The sequence below is a fragment of the Mandrillus leucophaeus genome, unplaced genomic scaffold (assembly GCF_000951045.1).
Source record: "Mandrillus leucophaeus isolate KB7577 unplaced genomic scaffold, Mleu.le_1.0 Scaffold245, whole genome shotgun sequence".
Lineage (NCBI taxonomy): Eukaryota > Metazoa > Chordata > Mammalia > Primates > Cercopithecidae > Mandrillus > Mandrillus leucophaeus.
The window spans coordinates 1548138-1574774 of record NW_012102532.1 but is presented as its reverse complement, the minus strand read 5'-3'; the positions used below and the strand labels follow the sequence as shown (position 1 = coordinate 1574774).

The 26637-nt window shown below is 40.3% G+C and overlaps 1 protein-coding gene across 1 annotated transcript; it reads right to left on the bottom strand.

Annotated features, from left to right (window-relative positions):
• Positions 1-826: 826 nt before the first annotated feature.
• Positions 827-24982, bottom strand: ACSM4 (acyl-CoA synthetase medium-chain family member 4). The gene is made up of 13 exons (XM_011983067.1): positions 24782-24982; positions 22587-22797; positions 18575-18782; positions 11947-12090; positions 11042-11198; positions 8418-8497; positions 6675-6798; positions 5900-5980; positions 5655-5756; positions 4794-4921; positions 4596-4695; positions 2099-2218; positions 827-913 (listed from the first exon to the last, which is right to left on the bottom strand). Exons 1-13 carry the CDS (start codon positions 24980-24982, stop codon positions 827-829), a joined length of 1743 nt encoding a protein of 580 aa, XP_011838457.1.
• Positions 24983-26637: the final 1655 nt, after the last annotated feature.

Genomic DNA, 26637 nt, shown 5'->3' with positions numbered 1-26637 from the left:
TTTGTGTATATATATACACACATACACATTCAGATGTATATATATGTATATAGATGTACATATGTGTATATATACATTCAGATATATACACAGATATATACACATGTATATATACAGATATAGCTCAGTATTGCAGTTAATGCAGATATATCTATAATATATATACGTATATATACACACGTATATATGTGTCTATATATACAGTATACGTGTATATATACAGATACATGTGTACTGTATATGTATATGTATCTGTATACACATGTATACTGTATACACAGTACATATATACTGTATATATAGATATATATATACATTCAGATATTTTACAGTTAATTTGCTTCAAAATGAGGCACAAAAATACAGTACTTAATTTCATTAAGCTCACTAATTTTTTAATTATTTATACTCCTTATTTTAATGTCTTGAAGTTTGGTCTCATGTTAAGCAGAAGAAATTGTCTGGAACATTTCTCTCAGGATATATCTTTATTTTGAATCAATCAGGCACAAGGTAAATGAAATACAGATTCATTGTGCACTTTCTTGTTCTAAGCAATCATTTGATTCCTGCTATTTTCAACACTACAAATCATCATCGTTACCTTTGTCAGTTTGGTCATTATAACAATTTGCATCCATATATTTTTTAGGCTTTTATTTACTTTAAAATTTAAAAAGCTAAGTAAAAACCAAAAACTCAACAGTTAAGTTTTCAAGCAGGAAAGATCTTAAACATTTTAAGAGAGTAGTCACTGAATTATCAGGAACAAATACTAAAAGAAAGCAACCATATTACTACTTAACCTTTCAGTTTTCTTATCAAGCTATCTTCGTCTCCATTCTTGGTCTCTTAAAACGTTGCGTTTGATTTTCCCAGTGATTGTCTTTGGGAGTTCTTCAACAAATTCCACCTAATTGACAGAAAAAAACATTATGAGACACTTATCCTTCCAATTGTCAGTGCAATGGGAGAGAGCTTGCATGAAACTCTGACTGAATTTTAAAGTCGAGATTATCTTAGCCTAAGCTCATTGAATTTCATGGACACCAGAAACTGGTCTGTTTATATAGGAAGGGTGACAGTGTAGCTCCATCTGATGGATTTTTAGTGCAAATTCACTGAAATGCTTTGCCAGAAGAAAGTCATAGTCCCTTTACCCCATTTCTTTCCCCTAGTTCAAGTAAGTCCTAGGCCTCCACTCTTCCCAAGAAACGGAGATCACAGCTAAACACAAAAAGAACAGTTCTTGTCTTTTCAGAGCTGGATCCTGGAGGTTTTGAGGAAGAGTTTTAGGGGTAATTTGGAGTATATAATTTGGAGTATATACAGTTTTCCCTTCTGCCCTGACTTGACCACAAAAATCCTCCTTTTGTTCTCTTCTCTCAAAATAAGACTAGTGTATTTTAAAATGCCCCCAAATAGTCTTTCTGAAAGTCAACGATTACTGATTTAGTGAATTTAATGGAGGAAATGTGAGTAGTTTTTAGGTTTAACTGCTTTTTGACTGAAATGATGCCAAATGAAATAGAAATCTCATGCAGCGGATCAGTAATTATCAACCAATTCCACAGTTAGAAGGAAACTACAGGGCCATCTTCATGTATTTATATAGTGTTGTTTTTAAATCCTTCTTTGAAGAAGGTTTCAGGAAAGATTCCATAGTTTCTTTGGATACCATCTTCTTCTGAACATTAACTGAGGTTACTTGATACTTCAAGGCATGTACTTTGAATTTATAGGGTTATTAGGGATAAGAGTAGTGAGATAGATGAATCAAGGGCTGTCCCTAAAAACAAGGCACTTGGCAATTCTTTGCCACTGTGTTGTTCTCATACAGAATGGGACTAATTAGTCCTAGAAAGACTCTTAGTAGTGATTCAGTATTGCAGAGTTGATTAAAGGTTCTGGTTTATAATTCACTTATACCGTTCTAATATAAAACATTTTAAAGCAAAATTCTTATGGTTAAACAAATTGAAAAGCGTCATCTACCTATATAATGAGCTACTATAAAGTCAAAATCCAGTAAAATCTAATTCTAGCTTAGACCCTAGTTTAGTAACATCCAAACTTAACTTTTGGGCAAAGTACTTGCCTTTCTTGGATATTTATAAGGTGCAGTTGATTTTTTCACATGATCCTGAAGCTCAAGAGTTAATTTCTCTGGGTTGTAGGACTTAAAGGGTGCAGCTAAGACAACAAAAGCTTTCACCACCTGCAACAGAAAAGTTAATTTATCTTGCTCATCTGTTTTTCAGACATGTCAAGGATTTGCAGCCAATGCTGAATGCAGTTGCTTACTACTTGTTAACAACAGTTCGTGTGATGACTACAAATGCCAGAGGTTACCTCTGAACAAAGCTTGGATACAATTGCAAAGTGATGTTTTTCAGAATATTTTCAGGTAAATGGTGCATGAGTGTGAGGAGTGCAGTGGGTCAAGAAAGTTAAGTTCTATTTACAGATCACGCATGTATTTAACATTGCAATCAGACTGATCCTATGTATTATACGGGCAGTCCTTGGTTTATGGATGACCACTTACTCCATTAAACCGGTACCATTAGAAGCATGTAGGAGGGGGACAAATGGAGCTCCTAGAGGACATGTGGTTTCAAAGGAGTTTGGGGGGTCCCAGTGGAGGAAGGGCTGTGTATCCTGGGAGATCAAACCTCAGGAAGGGGCTGAGCATGGTGGCTTACACCTATAACCCCCAAGACTTTGGGAGGCCGAGGTAGAAGGATAGCTTCAGCCCTGGAGTTTGAAACCAGCCTGGTCAACACGGTGAGACCCCCATCTCTACAAAGACTTTTTAAAAAAACATTAGCCAGGGTGCAGCGGTGCACACCTGTAGTACTAGCAACTCAAGAGCCTGAGGCAGGAGGATCGAATGAGCCCAGCAGATTGAGAGGTTACAGTGAGCTATAACTGCACCACGGCACTCCAGCTTGGGTGACAGAGCAAGTCTCCATCTCCAAAAAACAAAACAAAGCCAAAAATCAAAACCTCTCAGGAAGGATCGATCTATCTCTGTGAGGTCTTTTTTGACTCATATTGTTTGCTTCTCTTTGAAATACTGTTTAAAACCCACCAATTAGATAATTACTGAGGTTAGTAAGCATAATTTATATCATTTATTGTTCATACATTGATTCTAATTCGTGGTTACTTTGGTTCAGCTGAAATCATTTATATTGAGAGAATAAGAACATGGTGGCAGGAAGAAACTATTTTTGAGAATGGAGTAGATGGAGAGTAGAGTGGGTACAGGAGGTAAGAGTATGGGATCCACAGTGTCACTACAGAGGCTAACTGGTGTGTGAGAGGGAGGTACAGATGTGGAATGATGCTGACAAACTGTTTTGAAATTTTGTCACTTGCTATGTCCGTAGGAAATTTCCATGAGGAAAACAAATTATGAAAATAAGGCTTCCTCCTAGAATTAAGGCTATTACTGTCATTGCCAGAGTTCCGTTTCCTTAGGTCCTAAATAGGCTCATGAGATTGTTTGGGAACCTGGCCACAATTTTCTTTTTCTTTCTTTCTGTTTTTTTTGAGACGGAGTCTCTCTCTGTTGCCCAGGCTGGAGTACAGTGGTGCAATCGTGGCTCACTGCAACTATTGCCTCCCAGGTTCAAGCAGTTCTCCTGCCTCGGCCTCCTATGTAGCTGAGATTACAGGTACCCGCCACCACACCTGGCTAATTTTTGTATTTTTAGTAGAGACAGGGTTTCACCGTGTTGGTCAGGCTGGTCTCGAACTCCTGACCTCAAGTGATCCACCCACCTCGGCCTCCCAAAGTGCTGGGATTACAGGCATGAGCCACCGTGCCCACAGTTTTCTATTTGTCTTGTTTCTGTGAGAAAATATATTCTGAATTCCATGACAGCTTTCCATTCAGTGAAATCTGTGGCTTTTGCTTATGCAGTATCTGTTCCTCCTTTTTAGTAACTAATTTTCCTATGGAGTGTTACCCTAACTTCTGTCTGGTGGGACTGACACCAACACCTACTTCCAAGGATAGACATATGATCCAAGGCTGACCAATTAGCATATACCAGTCTCTGAACCACATTGGTTAGAGATATGATCTAAGGTAGGCAAATGAAGTCTTAAGTGTTACTTGAAACAACTGAAAGCAGAGCTGTATCCTTCCCTGAAGGGGTGGAGGGTTGCTAAGGTGTATACATCTGGAGTTGGTTGATATCAAGTAGGAAGAATCTGATCAAATGGAGCCATAATAAAGAACAGCAGAGTCAAAAGTGAAGAGAAGCTAAATCTTGCCAACCTCACGTGAACCCTTGGATGTGGCTGTACTTAAGTACTTGTCACTTATATGAGCCAAATGCCTTTTTTTTTTTTTAAGGCAGTTTGATTTGTGTTTCTGTCACTTGCCATCAAAAGAATTCTAATACCGCCTCTTTGGGACACAACTTATTGTAAAGTTGGTTGCCTGATTTATATTTTGGCCAAATGCATGCTTCATAATGAGAATTAATAGATTGACCACTCTTGGTTCAGCCTTTACAGTGGTCAAATGGACAGAACTTGAAAACATGAAGTTGCTTCTTTAATGAATGACATTCATCTACCTCTCTTCGGATTTGATCTGGACTACTGACAACAGCCGATTCAACAACTGCTGGGTGCTCAATGAGTGCACTCTCCACTTCAAATGGCCCAATACGGTACCTGAAGAGGAAAAGAAGTTTTTGACCACCACATCCTCCAAGTAAGAGATCTCCCTCCCTGTCAAATTGTTACCTCTTCAGAGTGGAAAAGGTACAAACCCAGAGGATATAATGACATCATCAGCTCTGCCGACAAACCAGAAATACCCATCACTGTCCATCACTCCTCTGTCTCCAGTAACATAAAAATCTCCTCTTATCGTGGCAGCAGTTTTCTGTGGATTGTCCTAGGAACCAAGGATGACATTTGGGGATTAGTCTGGTCAGAACAGAGATGGGTATGGCACTCATTAAGTTACTAGTACATTACACATCCTACTTCTAAAGGAATTTTTTTTTTTTTTTTTTTTTGAGACAGAGTCTCTCTCCATTGCCTAGGCTGGAGTGCAGTGGCTTACTGCAGCCTCGACCTCCTGGGCTCTAATGATCCTCTCACCTCAGCCTCCTGAGTAGCTGGGGCCACAGGCATGTGCCACAACACCTGACTAATTATATTATGTTTTTGTAGAGATGGGGTCTCACTGTGTTGCCCAGGCTGGTCTTGAACTCTTGGGCTCAAGCCACCCTCCCACCTTGGCCTCCTAAAGTGCTGAAATTATAGCCATGAGCCACTGTGCCTGGCTGGAAATTAAATTTTTTAAAAAGATAGTTCCTAGTGTAAAATACAAAAGGTCCTAAAGAGTATAATTAAAAGCCCCTCTTCTACCTCTAGCACCCCCCAACTGCATCCTCATTCCAGCCTGTCCAGTTTTCCTTTCTGAGGATAACCACTGCAACCAGTTTCTTACATTTGGAATTTCATCTTTACAGTACTCTTGAGTGATAGATGATAGCCTCCCCATTTTACGGTGGATGAAAGATTTTGTTACTTGCCCAAGGTTACATAGCAAGACATGGTGGAAATGAAATTTGAACCCAAGTCTGTATTTAAGGCATGACCAGCACTTTCTGTCCTCATACCACGTATTCAGAGAAGAAACAGAAGGGCCGTGTAGATTTCAGTCTGAGGGCAATTTCCCCTTCTTTGCCAGGTGGTAGAACATTGCCGTTTTCATCTATAATCTGGAATGAAATAAACAAGTGATGTTCTTAAAATTTTCTTTTCACAAAATGAAAGCAGCTTGTGAATAGTTGTACAATGAATAGCAGAACAGGAACACGTTCTCTCTCCTTTATTGAACCAGTCAGATATTTTCTCAACCTACCTGGACATCATAGGGCAGCATTCCTTTCCCCATTGAACCTGGTTTGATTTCTTGGCCTTTCTGATTGGCACAAATTATTCCCTAGTGAGAGGACAAGCTTTGTATAAGTATACAAAAGTTCCTTTTCTGAAACTATATCATGGCAATGAAAATTAAGATTTGATTTTGACTGATTTTCCTGGCATGCAGGCACACACCTTCCGAAATATATTATTTGAGACCAGTAGTTCTCAAACTTGGGTGTGCGTTAGAATCAAATTTGAGATTCTGGAGCATTGTTGAAACACAGATTGATGGGCCTTATCCCAGAGTTTCTGATTCATTAGGTGTGGAGTGGCGTCTAAGAATTTGGCATTTCTACCAAATCTACCCAGATGATACTGATGTTGCTTGGTTTGAGGGCCACACTTTGAAAACCACGCCTTAGACTCCATCAAGTGCACCTGAGAATCAGCTTCCCATGGACGCTCTCAGAGGATTATTCCCAGCACAATGGAAAGATGAGCCGCTCAGTTCTGAACCTCACCCACCCCCTAATGCCTCTGAGGTTTCTCCTGCAAAACGGGGAGGTAGGAATGATGGAATAATCAGCATTCCCCTTCAGCAAAACCTAATTGAGCAATCTGCAAGTTTTGGTAACTACTGGCAAGGTGAGGTATCCTGGGAAACTCTATACAAATTTAGAGTGGGAGGGAGGCACTGCAGGGGCTCAGTTGACAAACCTGGGGCAGAAAGGCCCCCTCATATGCTAAACATAGATGCCCGCTAGATATACCACTTCCGTCTGTCCATAGCCCTCATACAGCTCCAGCCCAGTTTGCGTCCTCCACTGCTCCAGCACCTCTGGGTTGAGTGGCTCCCCTCCCGTCAAGCAGTGCCGCAGACTCTTGAATTTATACCTGGAGAGAGAGAGTTGCATGGGTCTTTTCAAGAGGAACCTGAGTGCTTTCACTGCAAGACAATGAGGACATTCAAGCAGCAAGCGTAGCAGCTGGGAGAGGCAAGTCTTAGGAAAGTTCATTCAACAAATACTTGTTGACACCTGCCATATTGCCAGACATTGTTCTAGGTATATGGGGGCACATTAGTGATTATAACAAAAATTCCTGAGAGCTTTCATTTTAGCAGATGGAGGAGAACTTAGCTACTAAAGATGTAAAATGGCAGGAGAAAATGCTATTAATGATACTGAGTGTTTATTATGAGCCACATGATATAACAGCTAATATTGATTGAGTAGTCGCTATGTCGTAAGGGCTTTAGAAGCATTCTTAGACTTCTCTCAACCCCTATTTACGCATGAGGACATTGAGGCTCAGAGAGGTTAAAGAACTTGCCCAAAGCCTCCCATGTAATAAAGGACTGAGTTGATACTCATGAAACTCTACCAGGCACCTTCCACTTCTCAGGGTGATCTCACCAAGCATGTCACTTACATTAAATTCTCACCACTACCTTATGAGGGGGCTCTTAATCCTCTCTTAAAGATGGAGTTGATGAAGGCTTAGCAAGGTTATCTTGAGTGTCCAAGGCCACATGCTTAGTAAGTAGCAGGGCCCTGCCTCTTTGACTTTGCTGCTTAGCTTTTAACCACTAGCCTTACTGGACTCAAGTGAGAAAGCCTGGAACAGCCTGCTTCTCATACGCTGAGGCCTCAAATGGGCCAGAGAGTGTGGGTAGAATACAAATCATATGCATTCAAAATAATCATTGAATAGTCCCTGAATTACTCTTAAAACGTGAACAAGATGCTCATGTTTCAAAGGCCGTGACATAGGAGCAAAGGACTTGACACTGATTAGGAAAAGAGAAGATTCATATTTGCTTTATTCTGTCTCGCATAGCACTTTCCCTCTTGGGCAACCACACTTTGGTGGCAAAGGAGGATGGACAAGCCTATGCTACTGAATTTGCTCCTCTCTTCCTTTCTCTCCTCATGTATTGAGTTTGAATTAAACAAATCTACATTGCAACTCTGCTGGGTGTTCATATGGTTTGGCTAAATTGAATATGACCTTCAAGTCATAAACTTTGTTAGCTTTTCTTCAAAGCAATATAAATGCACTTTTCTTTCTTTCTTTTTTGAGGGCTGATTCTAAATCACAGTGTTTCTAAAAGAGTAGAACTAGAGGATAATTTTTTTTGAGTGGGAGTTCTGGGACTATAGAGGTCTGATTGTCCCTGGAAAAATGTCCAGTTGTCCTAGAAGATATTCCAGTGGTTCTTAGACTAGGGGACAGTTTTGCCCCCCAGGAGACATTAGGCGGTGTCTAGGGACATTTTTGATTTTCACAAATGGGGAAGACGAGGTGCTACTGGCATCAAATAGAGTCTTGGGATGCTGCTCAATATTCTGTAATGCATATGACAGTCTCCCAACAATAGAATTATTCGGTTCACAATGTCAGTGGTGATAAGACTGACAAAGCCTCAGCTATCCTAAGCTGAAAAAGGGAGATCTGTGATCCTGGATAGTAGCTACTGGTTGTGGTTCCAATGGAGATTTCTGCCCAAGTACCTCTTAAGGTCTTTTCGCACAAGCATCCGGTACACAGTGGGAGGACTGCACAGGGTCGTGATGGGGTAAGTGGTAAGCGTCTGGATGATGGAGAAAGACACAGATGTCAGAAGTGGTCAGTCAAAGGCCATGACTAGAGCTGTTATACTACACCCTGTTATTTTCCACCATTAATATGTGCCCATCCCATGGTCACTACTAGGAATAAGAAAACAAATATTTATTACTTGTCACTAGTGAGTGTATATCTGTTGGGAATTTCCAATTACTGAAAAGAATGTATATATATTAATATTACAGTAACAGACATACACAATCTAATTCAACAAGTGAATTACTGAATTTGAGAACAACCCAAAGTATGAACTGGCTTATTCTTCCTCAGGGCTGCAAGTTACCTTTTATAGTGTAATCTTGTAACCTCCTGCCCATATATTCATAGATAGTATTGACTATGGATGTATAAGCAAACCTACTGGGACCTTTCCAGCTCCATTCCTATAAAATATATTAGTCTTTTTGAGTAAGTTGAATAAATGCAGAAACAAGCATTTTTTTAGGCCTTTTCTTAATTTTTAAAAATTTGCTGAGTTCATTATGCCTCTGGTTTCTTAAATAAGATATGGCCTAGGCGTCTTAAATCTAGAGAAATACTGTTTTAGAGCTCCTTCTTCCAGAGAAGTTCCACTATGTCCCTCAATGTATTGACAATTTGCATTAAACTTAAGTATTTGGGAGAAGGCTCTCAAAATGTATATCTGGGCTACCTGGATTGTCACAGATAAAGTATAACGTTTGATCAGTAAGTAAACATTTCTACCGTGTGTATCTGCTCCGTAGATTCTAATTATTTTTATAAAGTTTAATGTATACACCTAAAAATAGCATACATCTATAAAGGTTTTTATAGCACTTAAAATACACACATGATTTTTGTAAAATAAAAATATTCTTATTTTACAAACATAGGTTTTGAAACTGCAAAGTTAACTTACCAACTTTAGGGCACTTTGTAAACCTGATGGAGAGGTCCCAGTTCTTATGTTAGCATACATTTATGTTAAGACCTTTTAACCAGGGATCCCCAACCCACAGGACAGACTGGTTTCTGTTTGTGGCCTATCAGGAACTGGGCCACACAGCAGGAGGTGAGTGGTATGGCAACAGAGCGAAGCTTCATCTGTACTTTTTTTTTTCTTTTCTTTTCCTTTGAGACTGAATCTTGCTCTGTCACCCAGGCTGGAGTGCAGTAGTATGATCTCAGCTCACTGCAGCCTCCGCCTCCCGGGTTCAAGCAATTCTCTGCCTCAGCCTCCTGAGTAGCTGGGATTACAGGCGCCCACCACCACACCTGGCTAATTATTTGTGTTTTTAGTAGAGAAGGGGTTTTACTATCTTGGCCAGGCTGGTCTTGAACTCCTGACCTCGTGATCCACCACCACCCCCAGCCTCCCAAAGTGCTGGGATTACACCTGCTTCATCTGTATTTATAGCCACTCCCCATTGCCCGCATTAGCGCCTGAGCTCCACCTCCTGTCAGGTCAGTAGTGGCATTAGATTTCTCATAGGAGTCTGAACCCTATTGTGAACTGTGCACGTGAGGGATCTAGGTTGTGTGCTCCTTAAGAGAATCTAATGCCTGATGATCTGTCACTATCTCCAATCACCCCCAGATGGGACTGTCTAGTTGCAGGAAAACAATCTAAGGGCTTCCACTCATTCTACATTATGGTGACTTGTATAATTATTTCATTATACATTACAATTTAATAATAATAAAAATAAAGCACACAATAAATGTAATGCACTTGAATCATCCTGAAATTATCTCCCCACTCCCCCCAGTCTCCATGGAAAAATTGTCTTCCACGAAACCAGCCCCTGGTACCAAAAAGGTTGCAGACTGCTGCCTTAAACCATCTTGTCAGACCAGTTAGCAAAATAACAGGTTAAGAGCTTTTATTCACACACCAGTGTAGTTTGTATGTAATAATATGTATTTTGTTAAACTTAATAAATTTGTCATGGTTGAAAAATAATTGGCCCTAATCACATTTTTCTAAAGTCTAAAGAAACTGGAGTTATCTGATATCTCAATCTAGCTGTCCCCGGCTGAGAAGGCAGGGCATGCATGCCCGGTTTCCAACAGAGTACTGGGTTCTGAGAACTAACAAAGTGGGAAGTATAGGCTGGGGGAGAATAAGAAGAGCTGCTCTGGGAGAAAGGCACCCCCACTTTTAATGTCCACTCCACACAAGAGTTCCGGTTTATCAGCTATTATCTTTATTTCACTGAATCAGAAATGAAGTATTTGTTTAGACTTCAGACTCCTAATCTGTTATTTAGAACCAGTTTCTTAAGTAGCTACAGATTGAGCAACACTAGCAAATCCTAAGCTATTTGAAGCAGCAGTCCGGATTTCCTGCCTAAGAGTGCTGCCGTTATTCCCCCTCCATTCTGTCAAATACATTTCAAAAGCCAAGACCCTTGAGACTTTGCTTTGTATAAAGAAATGATTTTCAGAAGCCCAAGAAGCCTCGTATTCTGAGGAATAATTTCTTCGTGATTTTATGGGAAACAAGGAGGAACTCTAAAGATCTATCTAGCTGAAGGACTTGACTTACGTCTAGGAAGATGTCAGTGTCAAACTGTGCCATTTGATGCACAAAAACACAGGCTCCACACAGCCAGGAAGAAAACACACTGCCAATGGCGGCCTTGACCCAGCCCGTGTCAGACATATTCCATATGATATCTGAGGACTTCAAGTCCAGCCAATACCTAAATGATATGAAGAAGCAACAAAACAGACCAAAAGTAAAGAAACAAAAATTACAAACTGGTATCTTTCAGGGGTGACTTTGCCCCAAAATCTTAAGGGCTACAGAGAAGGGTCAAAAGAAGCCCCAGGCAAGGTGATAGATTCTACTTCTACGCTTCTTAAGGGCATTTGCAGAATCCCAGGTGGTCTGAGAGTACAGTGAGAGGCTGGGTGTGGCATGATTTTTTGAGTTTGTCCATTGATGCAGCAAATACTTGTTAAGCTGGAATGTTCTAGGCGCTGTTCTACAGCAGCGAGCAAGGTAGACCAAATCTCTGCTCTTATTTTAGGGTGACAGATAGTGAATAAATATACAATAAAGTGAGTTAAGTGTATTAATAAATATCATTATTTCAAGTAGTATAAATGCTATGAGGAAAATAAAATGGGATAATGTGACAATTGTAGGACAGCCTCTCTTTTAGGAAGGCCTTTCTGGGTAGCCCTTCCTGGCAATGAGAACAGGGAGCCAGACATGCTGTTAAAGGATTAATTGCGGTCGATTCTTAAGTTCTTGCTTGATCAGCTGGTTAGATGCTGCCATTTACTGAGCTGGGTTGGGCAGGGCCAGCAAGAGTTGTGTTTTGTAGCTATTATATTGGCAATATCTTACAGCAATTCAAGGAGAAGTATCAGTTAGTTAGTTGGATACATATATTGGCAGCTTTGGGGGAGTTCACCAAAAACAAACTGAATTTTCTTCCCTACCTTCCGCAGAGGGTTAACCCAATGCCGAGGCTGCTCTGAGAGTGCTGGGCCATTTTAGGAGAGCCTGTGGTCCCACTGGTGAAATAAATGGTCATTGGTTCTTGACTTCCTGTTTCCACACAGCTGTGCTCTTCAGAGGCGGATCTGCAAAATATGGACCCCAAGATGGTGGTGGAAGATGGCAGACCAGTTTAACTCTGATATTTCTTCTGCTCAACTACTTATGCCCTCTTGCTACCAGAAGATAGTTAACAGAACTGAACCTAATCCAAAGCTTTCCTGAGAGGAATTCCTCAAGAAATCTTAGCGGGATTTTGAATATCAGTGCTAAGATTTAACAGCCCAGTTCTTTTTTTAAGCTTCATCTCCGTATAGGGTAAAGAAATAGCCAAGATAACTTTCAATATTAATAACAAAAGACATGCATTTTATGGATCATAACTTTTTTTTCCAAGTGTGTTTTTAAAAAGTCTGTGAGTTTTTAAAAATCAGCATTGAATCTTCATACATTGCTATTAATGTTTCAGGGGGTTTTATTATTTAAAGGAAGATCTTTTGGCATTTGGATCAAAGTTTTAAATAATTTTTTTTCAGTATCTTTGATATCTGTGGCAGATGCAGCTAGTTGCTTACCAAATAGCTGTCTCCTTCTTCCTTGCACTCATAGAACTGATTCTGTTCAAGTATCAGGCAATTAAGTGCTTCAGGGGAGACTGTCCCTGTATAGCTCCTACAGGCAAATCTTGATTAATCTAAGCCAGTCACAGTCATTCCTTTGGTTGAAGATTGGACACATGATGCAGTTATGGACAATGAGATGTAAGGCTTTAATGGCATATGTTTTCTTGTTCTAAAAAGAGTCATGAGGAAAAGATGCAGCCTTCTTCCCCAGCCCATCCTGTTTTATGGCCTTTGGGTATTGTTGTGCAAGTACAGGATGTCTGGAGCTACCCTGGCCATCTTGGATTTATACTGAGAGTGGCGTGATAGGAAGATGAATAAATCTGTGTCCATGTTAATTTCATTGACCCACTGAATTCACCAAACTGATAACAATCTCTGTGTAAGATTGTCTGCAAAGATAGCTCCATGATTCCTTCCATCCCTGTACACAAATTCTTAGATATTGTATTAGTTATCCATCACTGAGTAACAAATCATCCTTGTATGTCATTCCCTCATTGTAGGGCAGAGCTTATGTCCTCTCTCTTTGAATCTGGGGTGGTCTCATGACTTTTTTTCATTAATACACTGTGGCACAGGTTCTGGGACTTCTCAGCTTAGGCCTCAAGAAGATTCATAGTTTTCATTTTCCCTGTGGGGTACCTTAACCACCATATAAAGATGTTTAGACTGTCCTGCTGGAGGGAGAGGCTATGTGCAGGAAAACTGAGGTGCTTCAGCTGGCAGCCAGCCTGACTTAAAGGTGAACCCACCTTGGATACTCGAGCCCCAGTCAGGCTGATTTGGAGCAGAGACCAGCTGCCTCTGCTGAGCCCTATGTGAATTTCTGACCCATGGACTCATGAGCAAATAAAATAACTACTGTTTACACCACTAAGTGCTGGGATGATTTGTTACTCAGTGATGGATAACTGGTACAGTATCCGAGAATTTTTGAGACTGGTGCATCATATTTTTATTTTATTTGTTTATTTATATTTTGAAATGGAGTTTCACTCTGTCGCCCAGGCTGGAGTGCAGTGTCATGATCTCACCTCACTACAACCTCCACCTCCCAGATTCAAGCAATTCTCCTGCCTCAGCCTCCCAAGTAGCTGAGACTACAGACAATGCACCACCACACCCAGCCAATTTTTATATTTTTAATACAGATGGGGTGTCACCATGTTGGCCAGACTGGTCTCAAACTCCTGATCTCAGGTGATCCACCCGCCTCAGCCTCTCAAAATGCTGGGATTACAGGCGAGAGCCACCACACCTGGCTGGTGTATCATATTTTTAATTTCTCTGGTTGAAGGAAACAGGGTTAAGGATGCTGTTTTAGTTCATCTTGATGGTGAATAAGTGACATTGTCATTGAAACAGTAAAAACAGTGAGGATTTTTTTTTTTTGAGACAGAGTTTTACTCTGTCATGCAAGCTGGAGTGCAGTGGCATAATCTCGGCTCACTGCAGCCTCCACCTCCCAGATTCAAGCAATCTTCCCACCTCAGTCTCCTATTAGCTGAGACTCAGGCATGTGCCACCATGCCCAGCTATATTTTTGTATTTTTAGTAGAGATGAGGTTTCACCATGTTGGCCAGACTGGTCTCGAACTCCTGACCTTATGTGATCTGCCTGCCTTGGGATCCCAAAGTGCTGGGATTACAGGCATGAGCCACCGTCCCCAGCCAACAGTGAGGATTATTTAAAAATAGTTTCATAAAATATTAACATGGTTTTCTTGGTAACTTGCTTCCTCCCCTTAAAATAGAAAAAGATCATTCATTCAACTATATTGATTTTCTTTTCAATGTATGTATAGAGTGAAGTTGATATGTGTTGGCCTAGAGAGGGGCATTACTTCACAGAATCTAATACCTATGGGGAGACCTCTTATGTTTAAACATTTCTCAATCCATAAGGGAACAGATGAATGGACATGATAATTCAGATGGTGATAATTCAGATGGACAGTACGGAACCTTTTGATAGAAGGCATCTATCTATCTTATCTACCTATCATCTATCTATCTCTGTCTATCATCTATCTACCTACCTATCTTTCATCTATCTATTCTTCCATCCATCTGTCTACCTACCTATCTACCTACCTACCTATCTACTTATCCATCTTTCATCTATCCATCCATCTATCTATCTATCTATCTATCTATCTATCTATCTATCTATCAGAAAAAGCATCACAAGCTGTGAGTGACAGGAAGATTTTCAAGCAGTGATTTCATTATCTGACTTCCTTTCCTTGAATACCTGAGTTCTGAGTTATGCCTTTCCAGATTTCAGAGCTAATTATATACTAATAACTTCTTGCTTTGTATCTTTGCCTCTTGTCCCTGAGACTCATGTATCTACTACCTGCTAGACATTTGAATGTTCACAGACCCTTCAATCTTGTATGTCCAACTCTAAACTTGTTATGTTAACCTCATCTACTGGCTCTTTCTCCAACTCATGGTACCTACCCACCAATCACCTAAGTCAAAAAGCAGCTCAGCCTTGACTCCTTCTTCCTTCATCTTCCACATCCAATACTCTTCAAGTCCTGCTAGTTGTTTAGTTCTAGTTTCCTTTCCTCCATCCTATTCATCAGAGCTCAGATTTAGATTTTTTATTATCTCTGCCCTAGATGAGGCTCCGGAATGGCCTCTCTGATTCCAGTTTGTTCCTCCTCAAACTAATCCTCTACATATCTGCCAGATAAATCTATTTAAAATCCATACCTGACCGTGGCACTTCCCTTCTTAAAACCCATCAATGGCTTCCCTTGTTTACAGGGTCAAGTTTAAGATTTAGTATGGCATGTGAGATCTCCCATAATCTGGCCTGTTTGCTCTTCCAGGCTTCACTCGGACTCCATATTTTATTCTCTAGCTAAACCAAACTGCTTGTAGTCCATTCCCTGCACAACTTAGGGTATTTTTTGGTTTTTTGCTTCCATATCTTTGGTCATGCTGTTCCCGTGCTTGGAACACCATCTTGACCCTGTCATGGTCAGAATCCAGAGTCCTGGACCCCACAGGACAGGGTCCTTTGTACTAGGACAGAAAAAGAGACATATCAATCTGGCTTATAATTTTGACCTTTTCCCTTATCCCATTATGAATATTCTGGAAAGTGTTAATGGATTTCTATACGTGGGAGGCAGAAGGAGGGCAAGAAGCCTTAAAATGTACTTATTGAATAAAAGATCAACTCTAGCAATGTAAAATTAGCCCACATTATTGCTATGTGTAGTCTTCTGAAAAACTAGCCAACTGTTGGCAATGAGACGGCTGTCCCTTCCCTAGTTTTTAGAGAAACAATCCATGCCCTTTTTGGAGGTATGACACTCCAAAGTCATTTGTTTAAAATGAGGATTTTTTCCATCTTGAAAACCACTCCCAAAGTGTGCAAATTTCAATTTGAAATCCACATGAATTTAAAGTCCTTTATCTGTTGTAAATTTTGTGGCATCTTTAAGGTTTCTTGGGGACTCAACAGATTATTGCAAAGATTTTTAGGACAGAAGTCTCCGAAGTGGAAGTGCTTGCTGCTCAAAGAGTGTGCAAGGCAACTGGGGTAGAGAAGAAAAAGGAAGAATTGCAAATTATATGTTTTTTGTTTTTTAGACAGAGTCTCACTGTCACTCAGGCTAGAGTACAGTGGCACAATAGTACTGTTTTACTCATCCTCTAAAATTTTTATTTTTGGTATTTGTATAATGCATAAAAGTACATGTATATAATTTATAAATAAATACATGTATTGGAGGTATGTTAAAAAAGTATGTTACTAATGGAGATGCATATTCAAATAATATAAATACCATTCCCTTGGGAATCACTACACTGTTGAATGACTTTGTTAACTTGAAAATAATAATGATAGCCGTTATAATTACTATGATATTTATGGAGTAATTACTCTGTGCCAGGCATTCAGCTAAGAATTTTACATGTTTTATCACATTTGGTCCTTCTACAAACCCATGAGGTAGATACTATCATAGTCTCCACTTTATGGATAAGATAAAGAGTTTCAGCAATGTTACTTGGCTTATCCAAGGTTACACAGCTTATAAAAGACACAAGCAGTATTCACTGGTGTGGCCCTTGGGAAAGAATTTTGGGATTGGCCAATAGTATTTGGTTTATATTAATTAGTAAGATAAAATTTCATTCTAACAAAAAAAACTGCCCTATTATTCAGCAGGGTTTACGTGTCTTCTCTTTCTATAAACTTCTCTGGAAGAATTCTTTTTAAACATAAGCTATTCAACACCTCTTTGAAGGATAATACCATTAATTAACATTTTACACATTTTTTGTAGCTTAAAAAACACTTTCTCACATATTCATTTAATTTATCCTCAAAACAACACTTGAGATACGTACAGTATAATTATTGCCATTTTACCTATGAGGAAAACTGCAGTTGTGATCTCTTTTGTTCATTCGTTTATAAATATTAAGCACGATTTACGCATTAGAAACTAGAGATAGAAAGATGAACCAAACAAAGTCTCTGCTTTCTTACAACTTATGGTTTAGGGCAGGGATTGCCAAACTTTTTCTGTAAAGGAGCAGATAGCAAGTATCTCAGGCGTTGTGGGCCATGCAGTTTCTGTTGTAACTGCTCCACTGTGCTGTTGTTACATAGACAATATGTAAATAAATGAGCATGGATGCAGTCCAATAAAACTTTATTTACAAAAACAGAGCCGGGCATAGTGGCTCATACCTGTAATCCCAGCACTTTAGGAGGCTGAGGCAGGTGGATCACTTTGAGGTCAGAAGTTCGAAACCAGTCTGACAAACATGGTGAAACTCCCTGTCTACTAAAAATACAAAAATGAGCCAGGCATGGTGGCCGGTGCCTGTAATCCCAGCTACTCAGGAGACTAAGGTGGGAGGATCACTTGAACCCAGAGGTGGAGGTTGCAGTGAGCCGAGATCACACCACTGTACTCCAGCCTGGGTAACAAAGTGAGACCCTGTCTCAAAAAAAAAAAAAACGGAAACAAGCAAACAACACCAACAAAAAGGGTGGCAGGCCGGATTTGGCCTTTGGGGCCTGAATTTACCAAACCGTACTCTAGAGGAGAAAAAAAGACTCTACATAAGGGAACAGATGAATGGACATGATAATTCAGATGGTGATGAGTGATATGAAGAGAACAGGAGGACGATGTGACAGAGTGGCTTGTAGTTCTATTCTAGGTAGTGTGGTCAAGGGAAGCTTCTTAGGATAAAATACTGAGTCAAAATATGACAGGAAGTAACCACTCATGAAAAGGGATAAGAAGAGCCCTCCAGGCAGAAGAAATAATAGGAGCTGAGGTAGGGCATGTTTGAGGAAGAAAAGGGAGAGTAGCAGGAGATGTGGTCCAGCTTTAAGCAAGGGCCAAATCACACAAGCTTCTCATCATAGACCACAGTAGAAAGCAGGAGGGTGGAGGCAGAGCTATGTCCCTTTCTTCTGCCCTTAAATCCATTTATTAGGTAATATTTTTCTTTTTCTTTTTTTCTTTTTTTTTTTTTTTGAGACGAAGATTCACTCTGTTGCCTAGGCTGGAGTGCAGTGGCATAAACTCGGCTTACTGCAACCTCCACCTCCCAGGTTGAAGTGATTCTCATGCCTCAGCCCCCTGAGTAATTAGGATTATAGGCGGGCACCACCACGCCCAGCTAATTTTTGTATTTTTAATAGAGACAGGGTTTCACCATGTTGGCCAGGCTGGTCTTCAACTCCTGACCTCAAGTGATTCGCCCACCTCAGCCTCCCAAAGTGCTGGGATTACAGGTGTGAACCACCATACCCAGCTATTAGGTAACTCTTTTCTAAGTAAGAGCCCAGATCAATTCACAGTGTCCTTGAGTCCTTAGAGGCAAAGAGATTCCCCGATGTAGCTATAATTTGTGGTGTTGCCAGCAGAGTAGATTGGCTGGGAAAAATACTCACTGAAATAACTCCTGGAAGCTGAGCCACCCAGTCCGGCTTTGTGGAGACACCAGGAGTTTTGTCTTAAGGTCAGGACACTCCAATGCAATGGACTCCACCGCTGGGGCCACCTCTTCACTGGCCACAATGCACTTGGCCTTGGATGCTCGCAGCCGGTAGAGGATGTCTTTTGCTGTTAGCTGGATTGTTCCTGGTATGAAGACGATCCCTGGGAAGGACAGAGGGCCCTGCACTGAACGGAACTGCTGTCCTTTGTGGAAGACTTGGGCTTTGTGCCTCAGTGAGGAGAAGCATCACAACCCATTCTTCAGTTACCTCGGCTACCTCTGCCTGGATCCCCAAGGATATTGCACAGGACCCTGATCCCTGAGAGATCCCTTAGAGCACTAGCTTCAGAGTTTGACAGACCATGGGTCTAATCCTGACCTTGCAATTTACAAGCTTTGTGACCTTGATGTCTCTGTGCCTTTCTTTCCTTATCTGTAAAATGGGAATAGCAACAATAAGTGTCTGGAATATAGTAGACATTATAATGGTGGGCCATTACTATGTAACATTTTAACGTCACGTTTGAATCATTATTATGTACCACTTAAATAGCACTTTACAGCTTATAACACATTTCATGAGCACTCTCTCATTCAATTCTCTAAACCGATGGTCTCCTGCCAGGTGCGGTGGCTGACGCCTGTAATCCCAACATTTTGGGAGGTGAGGCCAGTAGATTGCTTAATCAAGCTCGGGAGTTCGAGACCACCCCGGGCAACATGGCAAAACCCCGTCTGTACTAAAAATACACAAATTAACCAGGTGTGGTGGTGCACACCTATAGTCCCAGCTACACAGGAGGCCTAGAGAATCACTTGAACCCTGGAGATGGAAGTTGCAGTGAGCTGAGATCATACCACTGTACTCTAGCCTTAGTGATAGAGTGAGACTCTGTCTCAAACAAACAAACAAAAGAAAGAAAAAAAACAGTGGTCTCCAAAGTGAATTTTTCAACAATCCATTGGGACTAACAAATGAAAATAGAAATCTGAAAAATTATTGGCTGGGCATGGTGGCTTCCACCTGTAATCCCAGTGCATTGGGCGGCCAAGGCAGGGCCACTTGAGCGCAGGAGTTTGAGACCAGCCTGGGCAACATAATGAGATTCCATTCCTGTTTAATTTTTAAAATTAAAAATTTTAAAGAATTAGAAATTATTGGGAAACTACAATTCTTTTAATGCTTTTATCTCATTTTTGTATGTTTTATAATATGCATAGTCTTCTTAGTGCAGTAGAAGCAAATAAATAGCTATACCCAGATGGGAAGATGTGTATCCTAAATATTTTTATTGATAGATTATACAATCAAAAATGCCTAGAGACTACTGTTTTAAGCAACCCTAGTAGGCCCATGTGGTTGTGCCCATTGATGGAATATGAGATTTGGTCATAACTAGTGAGTGGCAGAGCCAGCCCTCAACTCTATGGATTCCAGTGGTCTGGCATCATCAAGGTTTGCCTAGACTACTTTAGCAATGCTTAGTTTATCTCACCTCTTCATTTCATCCTAAACACTGGCTGAAGACGTCTGATTTTAAAGTACCAGTTCATTCTGAGAAGAACATACATGGACAAATTAGATGAAAGAGAAAAGTTTGTACTTTCTAAAGTGAATTATTGGGAAGAAGAAGTGGAGTGCATATAAATAAAGTATTACAGATAATCACTACTGTTTATTGAGCACTTATTACATGCCCAGTATATCACTTAAAATTAATCCCAGTATATAAATAATAACTTGCACAAGGATCACAAAGTCAGTAAGTGGCAAAGGATAGAAAAGATTCAAAGATACATTTCCCAAACTCCCAAGACCTGTGCTATAAGCCAAACTACTTATTTCTTGGTGAGTTCCCTGAAGTTTGCTAAAGACAAAAATATGGAGTTGAATTGCTAGAAAGATTTTATTTTATAAATATATTTTAAAAGCTTTTAAATATCATCCCTTCTTGAGAAAGTGAATAAATGCAAAAGGATAAGGAAGTTGATTAAGAAAACACCTTAGAATATTCGCTCAATGTAAAAATTTAAGATTATTTATTTTAGAAACCACTTGTTCTTAATGACTCACAAATAATTAGTACCCTTGGTAGACCGGTGATATGAATGTGCTCAATGGGTAGACCGCTAAATTCAGGGTTGGGAGAAGTTTTCTTGTGGATTTCAGATAGCAAATATCTTAGGCTTTACTGGATACACTTTACAGCAAAAATCCAAAATATTTTGCTATGTGGTATAGTACAATTTCAATATTCTCACTGAAGATTTAATAATTCTGAGTTAGAAAATATAATCTCACCTCCTTGCTTTACATTTAATTTAGTGTTTTATGTTAGCCATTCAACCTGTGTGTTTAGTTTTCATTATTATTTTATACATTTCATAACTTACGTTAAGCGATATTACATTTTTTTATAACAAATCACCTTCAATCTACTCTCAACACACAATTGGCTTAACATTTGCAGGTTGTTTTTAGTGAATGCAAAAAGAATTTTATATAAACAAATTTTATATAATGCTGTTTTTATTTAATATTGACAGAAAGATCATTTTCAACAGTATTATGAAATCTTTGTAATTATCATTTTAGGAGTATTTCAAGTTGAGTTACCATAATTTTAATCACTTATGCACACACACCTCAACTAAACTTAGTCTCACCTATTATAATTCAGTCATTTCTATTCAGTTGTTTCCAAATTTTTATTATTAATAGCATTACAACAAACATCTTTGTGTTCTTTACAGTATTCTATCCTTTGATATTCTTATTTTTAATTGACTTATAAACATTTATGTCATGTTTTAGAGCAGGAATTGGAAAACTTTTTCAATAAAGGCCCAGATAGCAAATATTTTAGGCTTTGGGGGCCGTAGTATCTCCATCTCAATGAGGATTTCTGCTGTTGTGAAACAAAGGGAACCATAGACAGTATATAAATAAATAAGCATGACTGTATTCCATTAAAATCACTTATGTAAATAGGTGCCCGACCAACAGGCCATGGCTTGTCAACTCCTGTCCTAGAGTGGAAAAAATCCTGTCGGAATTTTTATTTGGGGTAAATTATAAATTACTACTTTGGGAGAAAGTGTGTCATTGAATACATTAGTTAGTCTGAAAAAAAGGTAGAGATTTGTCAACTGGGAAGTGCCAATCATATTCTTACAAGTCCTGATGTATAAATACTTTTTCTTCTTCTTGTATTTTTTTTGCTAGGGAGAATCCAAATATATCCAGAGAAGTAAATTTTGGATGATCTGGATGAACATGTCCTAGACAATCCAGCACTGCAAAGAGATGTTGGTACCCAAATTTGCTTTTATAGAGCTTTTGTTTTTAAATCCCAATTGCATAGCTTTCTAGCTGTGACTGACTAGAATGGCTTTCTAATTGTGACTTTTGGCAAGCTTTTGTTTGTTTGTTTTTGAGACAAAGTCCTGCACTGTTGCCCAGGCTGGAGTGCAATGGCAAGATCTCGGCTCACTGCAACCTCCACCTCTCAGGTTCACGCGATTCTCCTGCCTCAGCCTCCCGAGTAGCTGGGATTACAGGCGCACACCACCACACCTGGGTAATTTTTTGTGTTTTTAGTAGAAACGGAGTTTCACCATGTTGGCCATACTGGTCTCGAACTCCTGACCTTGTGATCCCCCCGACTCGTCCTCCCAAAGTGCTGAACTTACAGGCGTGAGCCACGATGCCCAGCTAACCTTGGCAAGCTTCTTAACCTGAGCCTTGGTTTCCTCTTCTGCAAAATGGTTATCACACTAATACTTCCCTCTTAGTGCTATTGTTATTATCATTATATCATGATTACCTTAACTCTTCTTTTTTTTTTTTTTTTTTTGGTCTTCTGTACACATAGCTTTAATCAGAGCTAACATTTCAGAAAACCCTTGAGTTTCAGTCTTTCTATGTTTCTGTGTGATTTACCATGTTAAATATTGGCACTGACCTGTTCGTATGCAAGCCACATTGACCAGCCACCACTCAGGGATTCGCGGCAGAATCACGGCCACATGGTCTCCCCTCTGCAGGCCACAGGGCTTGGTGAGCACGTTGGCAGCTTTTCGGGACAAGGAGCCCAGTTCTCTGAAGCTCCATTTTACCTCATCCCCTTTGCCATTCACCCACCACAGGGCTGGGTTAGCTGGTCTCTCCCCTGTCTGACCGGGGACACATGGGAAAGAGAGGAGTAGGTTTACATGACTGATTACTCTTACATGGGGCATCTGCTGTTTTCCCCCTTTGGCACCGGCTCTGGTGCATTCTGCTAACAGCACCCTGAGTTCGACTTTGAGGGCACTGCTCCTCTCCTATTGAACACAGCCTTGAAAAGAGAATCCCTTGGAGTGCTTTTACCCTTCCCTGAGCAGTGGGTGGGCATTTGACCAAAGTTGAGCCAATCAGACCTTCTCTCTCTGGACTTTTTGGTTTTCTGAGAGGAATGAAAAGATAGAAAATGGTTGGTACAAAACTTGTCTATGGGTTGTTGGTGCTTATGCATCCTCAGAGAACTGTCCTGGTTCCTGTCCTCATCGAGATGGACTCTCCAGCGTCCAGCCTAATTTTGTGAGCTCTCCCATATTACTTGAATCAATTTCTTTCTTGCTTAAATTAGATTCTGTCCCATCCAAATAACGTGAATGAATCTGCTAAGTTTAATTGAGAACCAAACATCTCTCTGCACCCTAAGGCTGAGGTGTGGTTTTCACAAGTCACAAGAAGCAGGGTCGAGGGAGGCATCAATTGATTGACTTCTAGAGGAAACTTCTTCCCCTTCATTCTACAAAGTGAGTCATCCGTACTGCAAAACCTCTTTGCCTTATGTATTATTTGGAAAGAAAAAATTCTTCCCCCTTCTTTCTCGTATCTGGAGAACTTATTTTATCTTTTCTGGCTGGCAAATCCTTAAAAGCCCTGTTGACAGGTCAATTAGTCTATGAGCTTTTCTTAGACTTCTCTTTGTTTCTCCACTGACTTCTCCGTGTTCCTTCATCGTTGTGCTCATACTCCAGACAACTCCAATTCATTATATGACAGATGTGTCTCTTTCCTATGGATGTAACCTCTGTAAAGATCAGGGACTCGGTTTATGTTCTTTTGTGTGGCCTTGGATAAGTAGCTTAGTTTCTATGAGGTCAAGTTCCTCATCTGCAAACCTCCCAGGTTGTTGTGGGGATTTGGTGAAATAATATAGGTCAGTATTTCTCAATCTTTAGTCATTTAAGTATCACTGTTTCTGTCAGCTCTGTCTGCACCTGCACTATTCTTTATTTTGTATACTTCTCTACGTTGACTCACTTTTTAGGTGTATACATTTACCTAAGAAGGAATATACATTTAATCAGCACCATTATTGGACAGTTATTACCACTTGCTAAAAAATAGGTTATTGAAAAACAAATATGCTAAGAAAAAAACTATGCCATTAAATTTTATCTAGAGATGATTAGCTTCTACCTGTGGTCTTTATTCAAGAGACTGTTTAGCAAGTGTTAGGTGCTAAAGACACAATGGTTTTCAAGGAAGGCTTTCTCCATGTATTCAACAGGAAGAATTGATTCAATGTTATTTAATACCTTGTCTGTCTAGTACCTAACATCATGTTCCCATCCATGGGGCCTGCGGTGCATTTTGATAAGCACTGCTAGGTTAAGTGTTTAGCTCAGTGCCTGGCAGGGGGTGAGGATCAGTACACAGAGAACTCATCCTGAGGCTGCACTGTAAACATTGCATAAGGGCTGCTTGCTTTATTCTTGTCAACCTCCAATTCTCTCCTAATTACTCCAATGATAACTGTATTCATAAAACCAAAACTCAATTTACTACTTTTTGGATAAGCCTGTGACCAACTTAAAAACAAAGCACTGTTGCGTGGGGCTTGGAGAAGAGAAGGAAAAGAGGCCTAACTCTGTGAGGAACCACCCTGGGGATGGGGGACAGAGAAGGCTCCAGGGCCACCCAGCCATTTGTAGCTGAGGATCTAAGATCTTCTGGGGAGAGGGGAGGACAACTGGAAAACAAACAATGGAAACCAAGAGAGTGAAAGAGTGCATTGGAATTAAGTGGTAAACCCCAGAACAAGGAAATGGAAGACTGAGAGATAAGAGGACACCAAGCATCTACTGGAAGCCCATCATCGTATACCTTCTCCTTTTGGGCCCACTGGTCCAGCACATCCGCAGCAAAGTTAAAGTTTTTAGGCAATGGCCTGTTACAGCGATTTATGGCTTCAAAGTCAGCAAGAGTCAGAGGCATCCAAAGCTGGCGATCTTTGTGAAAGTGCCGGCCAGGTGGCTTGGTGAGCCAGATGAATCTAAATGTCTGGTAGCGGAAAAAAATCTTCATGATTCCCAAAGGACTTTGTCTACTGCTGTGGACACAGAGTACTACAGCCTGTAGGGAGAGATGGATAGACAGTGTCAGTTTCTCGATGCTCTGTGGTGAGACTGGGCGGTGGATTTGTGGCTGTGTGTCCCTGGCAAGTTGGGGAACACCTGAAAAACACCTCATCCTTCCTCGGAGCTGCTGCTGTTAGCCAATGACTGGTCTCCCTCCCACTGGACTCTTCCTCTTCACTCTGTCTGTAACCAGATGAGTCTAAAAAAACCCCTTAACTACAGAATTCTCAGACTCCCGTCTTCTGTTCCTGTCTTCTCCCCAACCAAACAACAGACAAAGAGAAACTTTGCTGTCTGGATTGGCATTCAGAGCCTTCTTTCATCTGCTTTATACACTGTTCTGTGTCTGCTAACTCCTCTACTTGAATTTTCTCTTCCAGTAGAGGTGGCCCGTTAACTCGCCATGAATGTCTGTTTCCCCTAAGAGTTGGTCTGTCATTTCCCTGGCTCCTGCTTACCCTGTTCTCCTCTCCCCTTCAACGTTCCATTGTGATTGCTTGAAAACCTGGGTTTAAGTCCTTGTTCAGCCTCTTTCCGGCTGTAGGACTTTGGGAAAGTTACTTATTTTCCTGCACCTCAATTTTCTCTTCTGTAAAATAGGGAAAAATACAGTACTTCCCTCCTGGGGTTAATTTGAGGATTTAATAAGATAATGTGTATAAAATGCCTGGCTCATAAAAGGTGACTTCCAAGTGTTAATTACTACTGCTGTTTTTTTTGTTTCTTTGTTTGTTTGTTGTTTCTTATTAAGAAACAAGGTCTTACTCTTTCACCCAGGCTGGTGCAATCATAGCTTACTGAAGCCTCACACTCCTGGCCTTAAGCAATCCGCCTGACTAAGTGTCCTGAGCAGCTAGGACTACGGTGCCACACCACCATGCTTAGCTAATTTTTTTTTTCTGTAGAGATATGGCCTCACTATGTCCCCCAGGCTGGCTTGTTTCCAACTCCTAGCCTCAAGTAATCTTCCTGCCTTTGCCTCCCAAAGTGCTCGGATTATAGGTATGAGCCACTGCACTCAGCCAACTACTGCTGTTGTTAAGATTATTTTCCTTAATATTATTGTGGCACAGTTTTATTTTTAAAAATTCTACAATATGTACCAGAAGACTTGGATTTTATTTCTTTTTCAAAAATTGCTTTTAGTATTGGTAAAATTGCCTGCTCTTTCTGGACTGCCATCTGTAATCTAATTACTTTTTTTTATAATTTGGTGTTTATTTCTTCCTTGGATTTTCTACAACATGCATTTATGCTATTTGTGTGACAGTTGTCTACCTTGTATTATCAATGATAGTTTTTCATATATGTGCCCTGTCACCCTACCCAGCTGGTATGGGTTGAGGCGACATAATACGTTCTTAGCACTAAGCATGACTCAAAGAAGATCTGCAATAATAAAAGGCAGCTTTTAGGTTCTTGATGTAGGCAGGCACTTTGCATTTCTAATGTCGTTCAATATTCATGACAAGCTTGTGAGGTTGGTGCTATTATTATCTCCATCTTACAGATGAAGACACTGAGGCTTATGTACATTCAAGGAACTTATCCACGGTCATTCAGCTCAAGACAAACCATGTCTTGCCTCTACCACCATGAGCT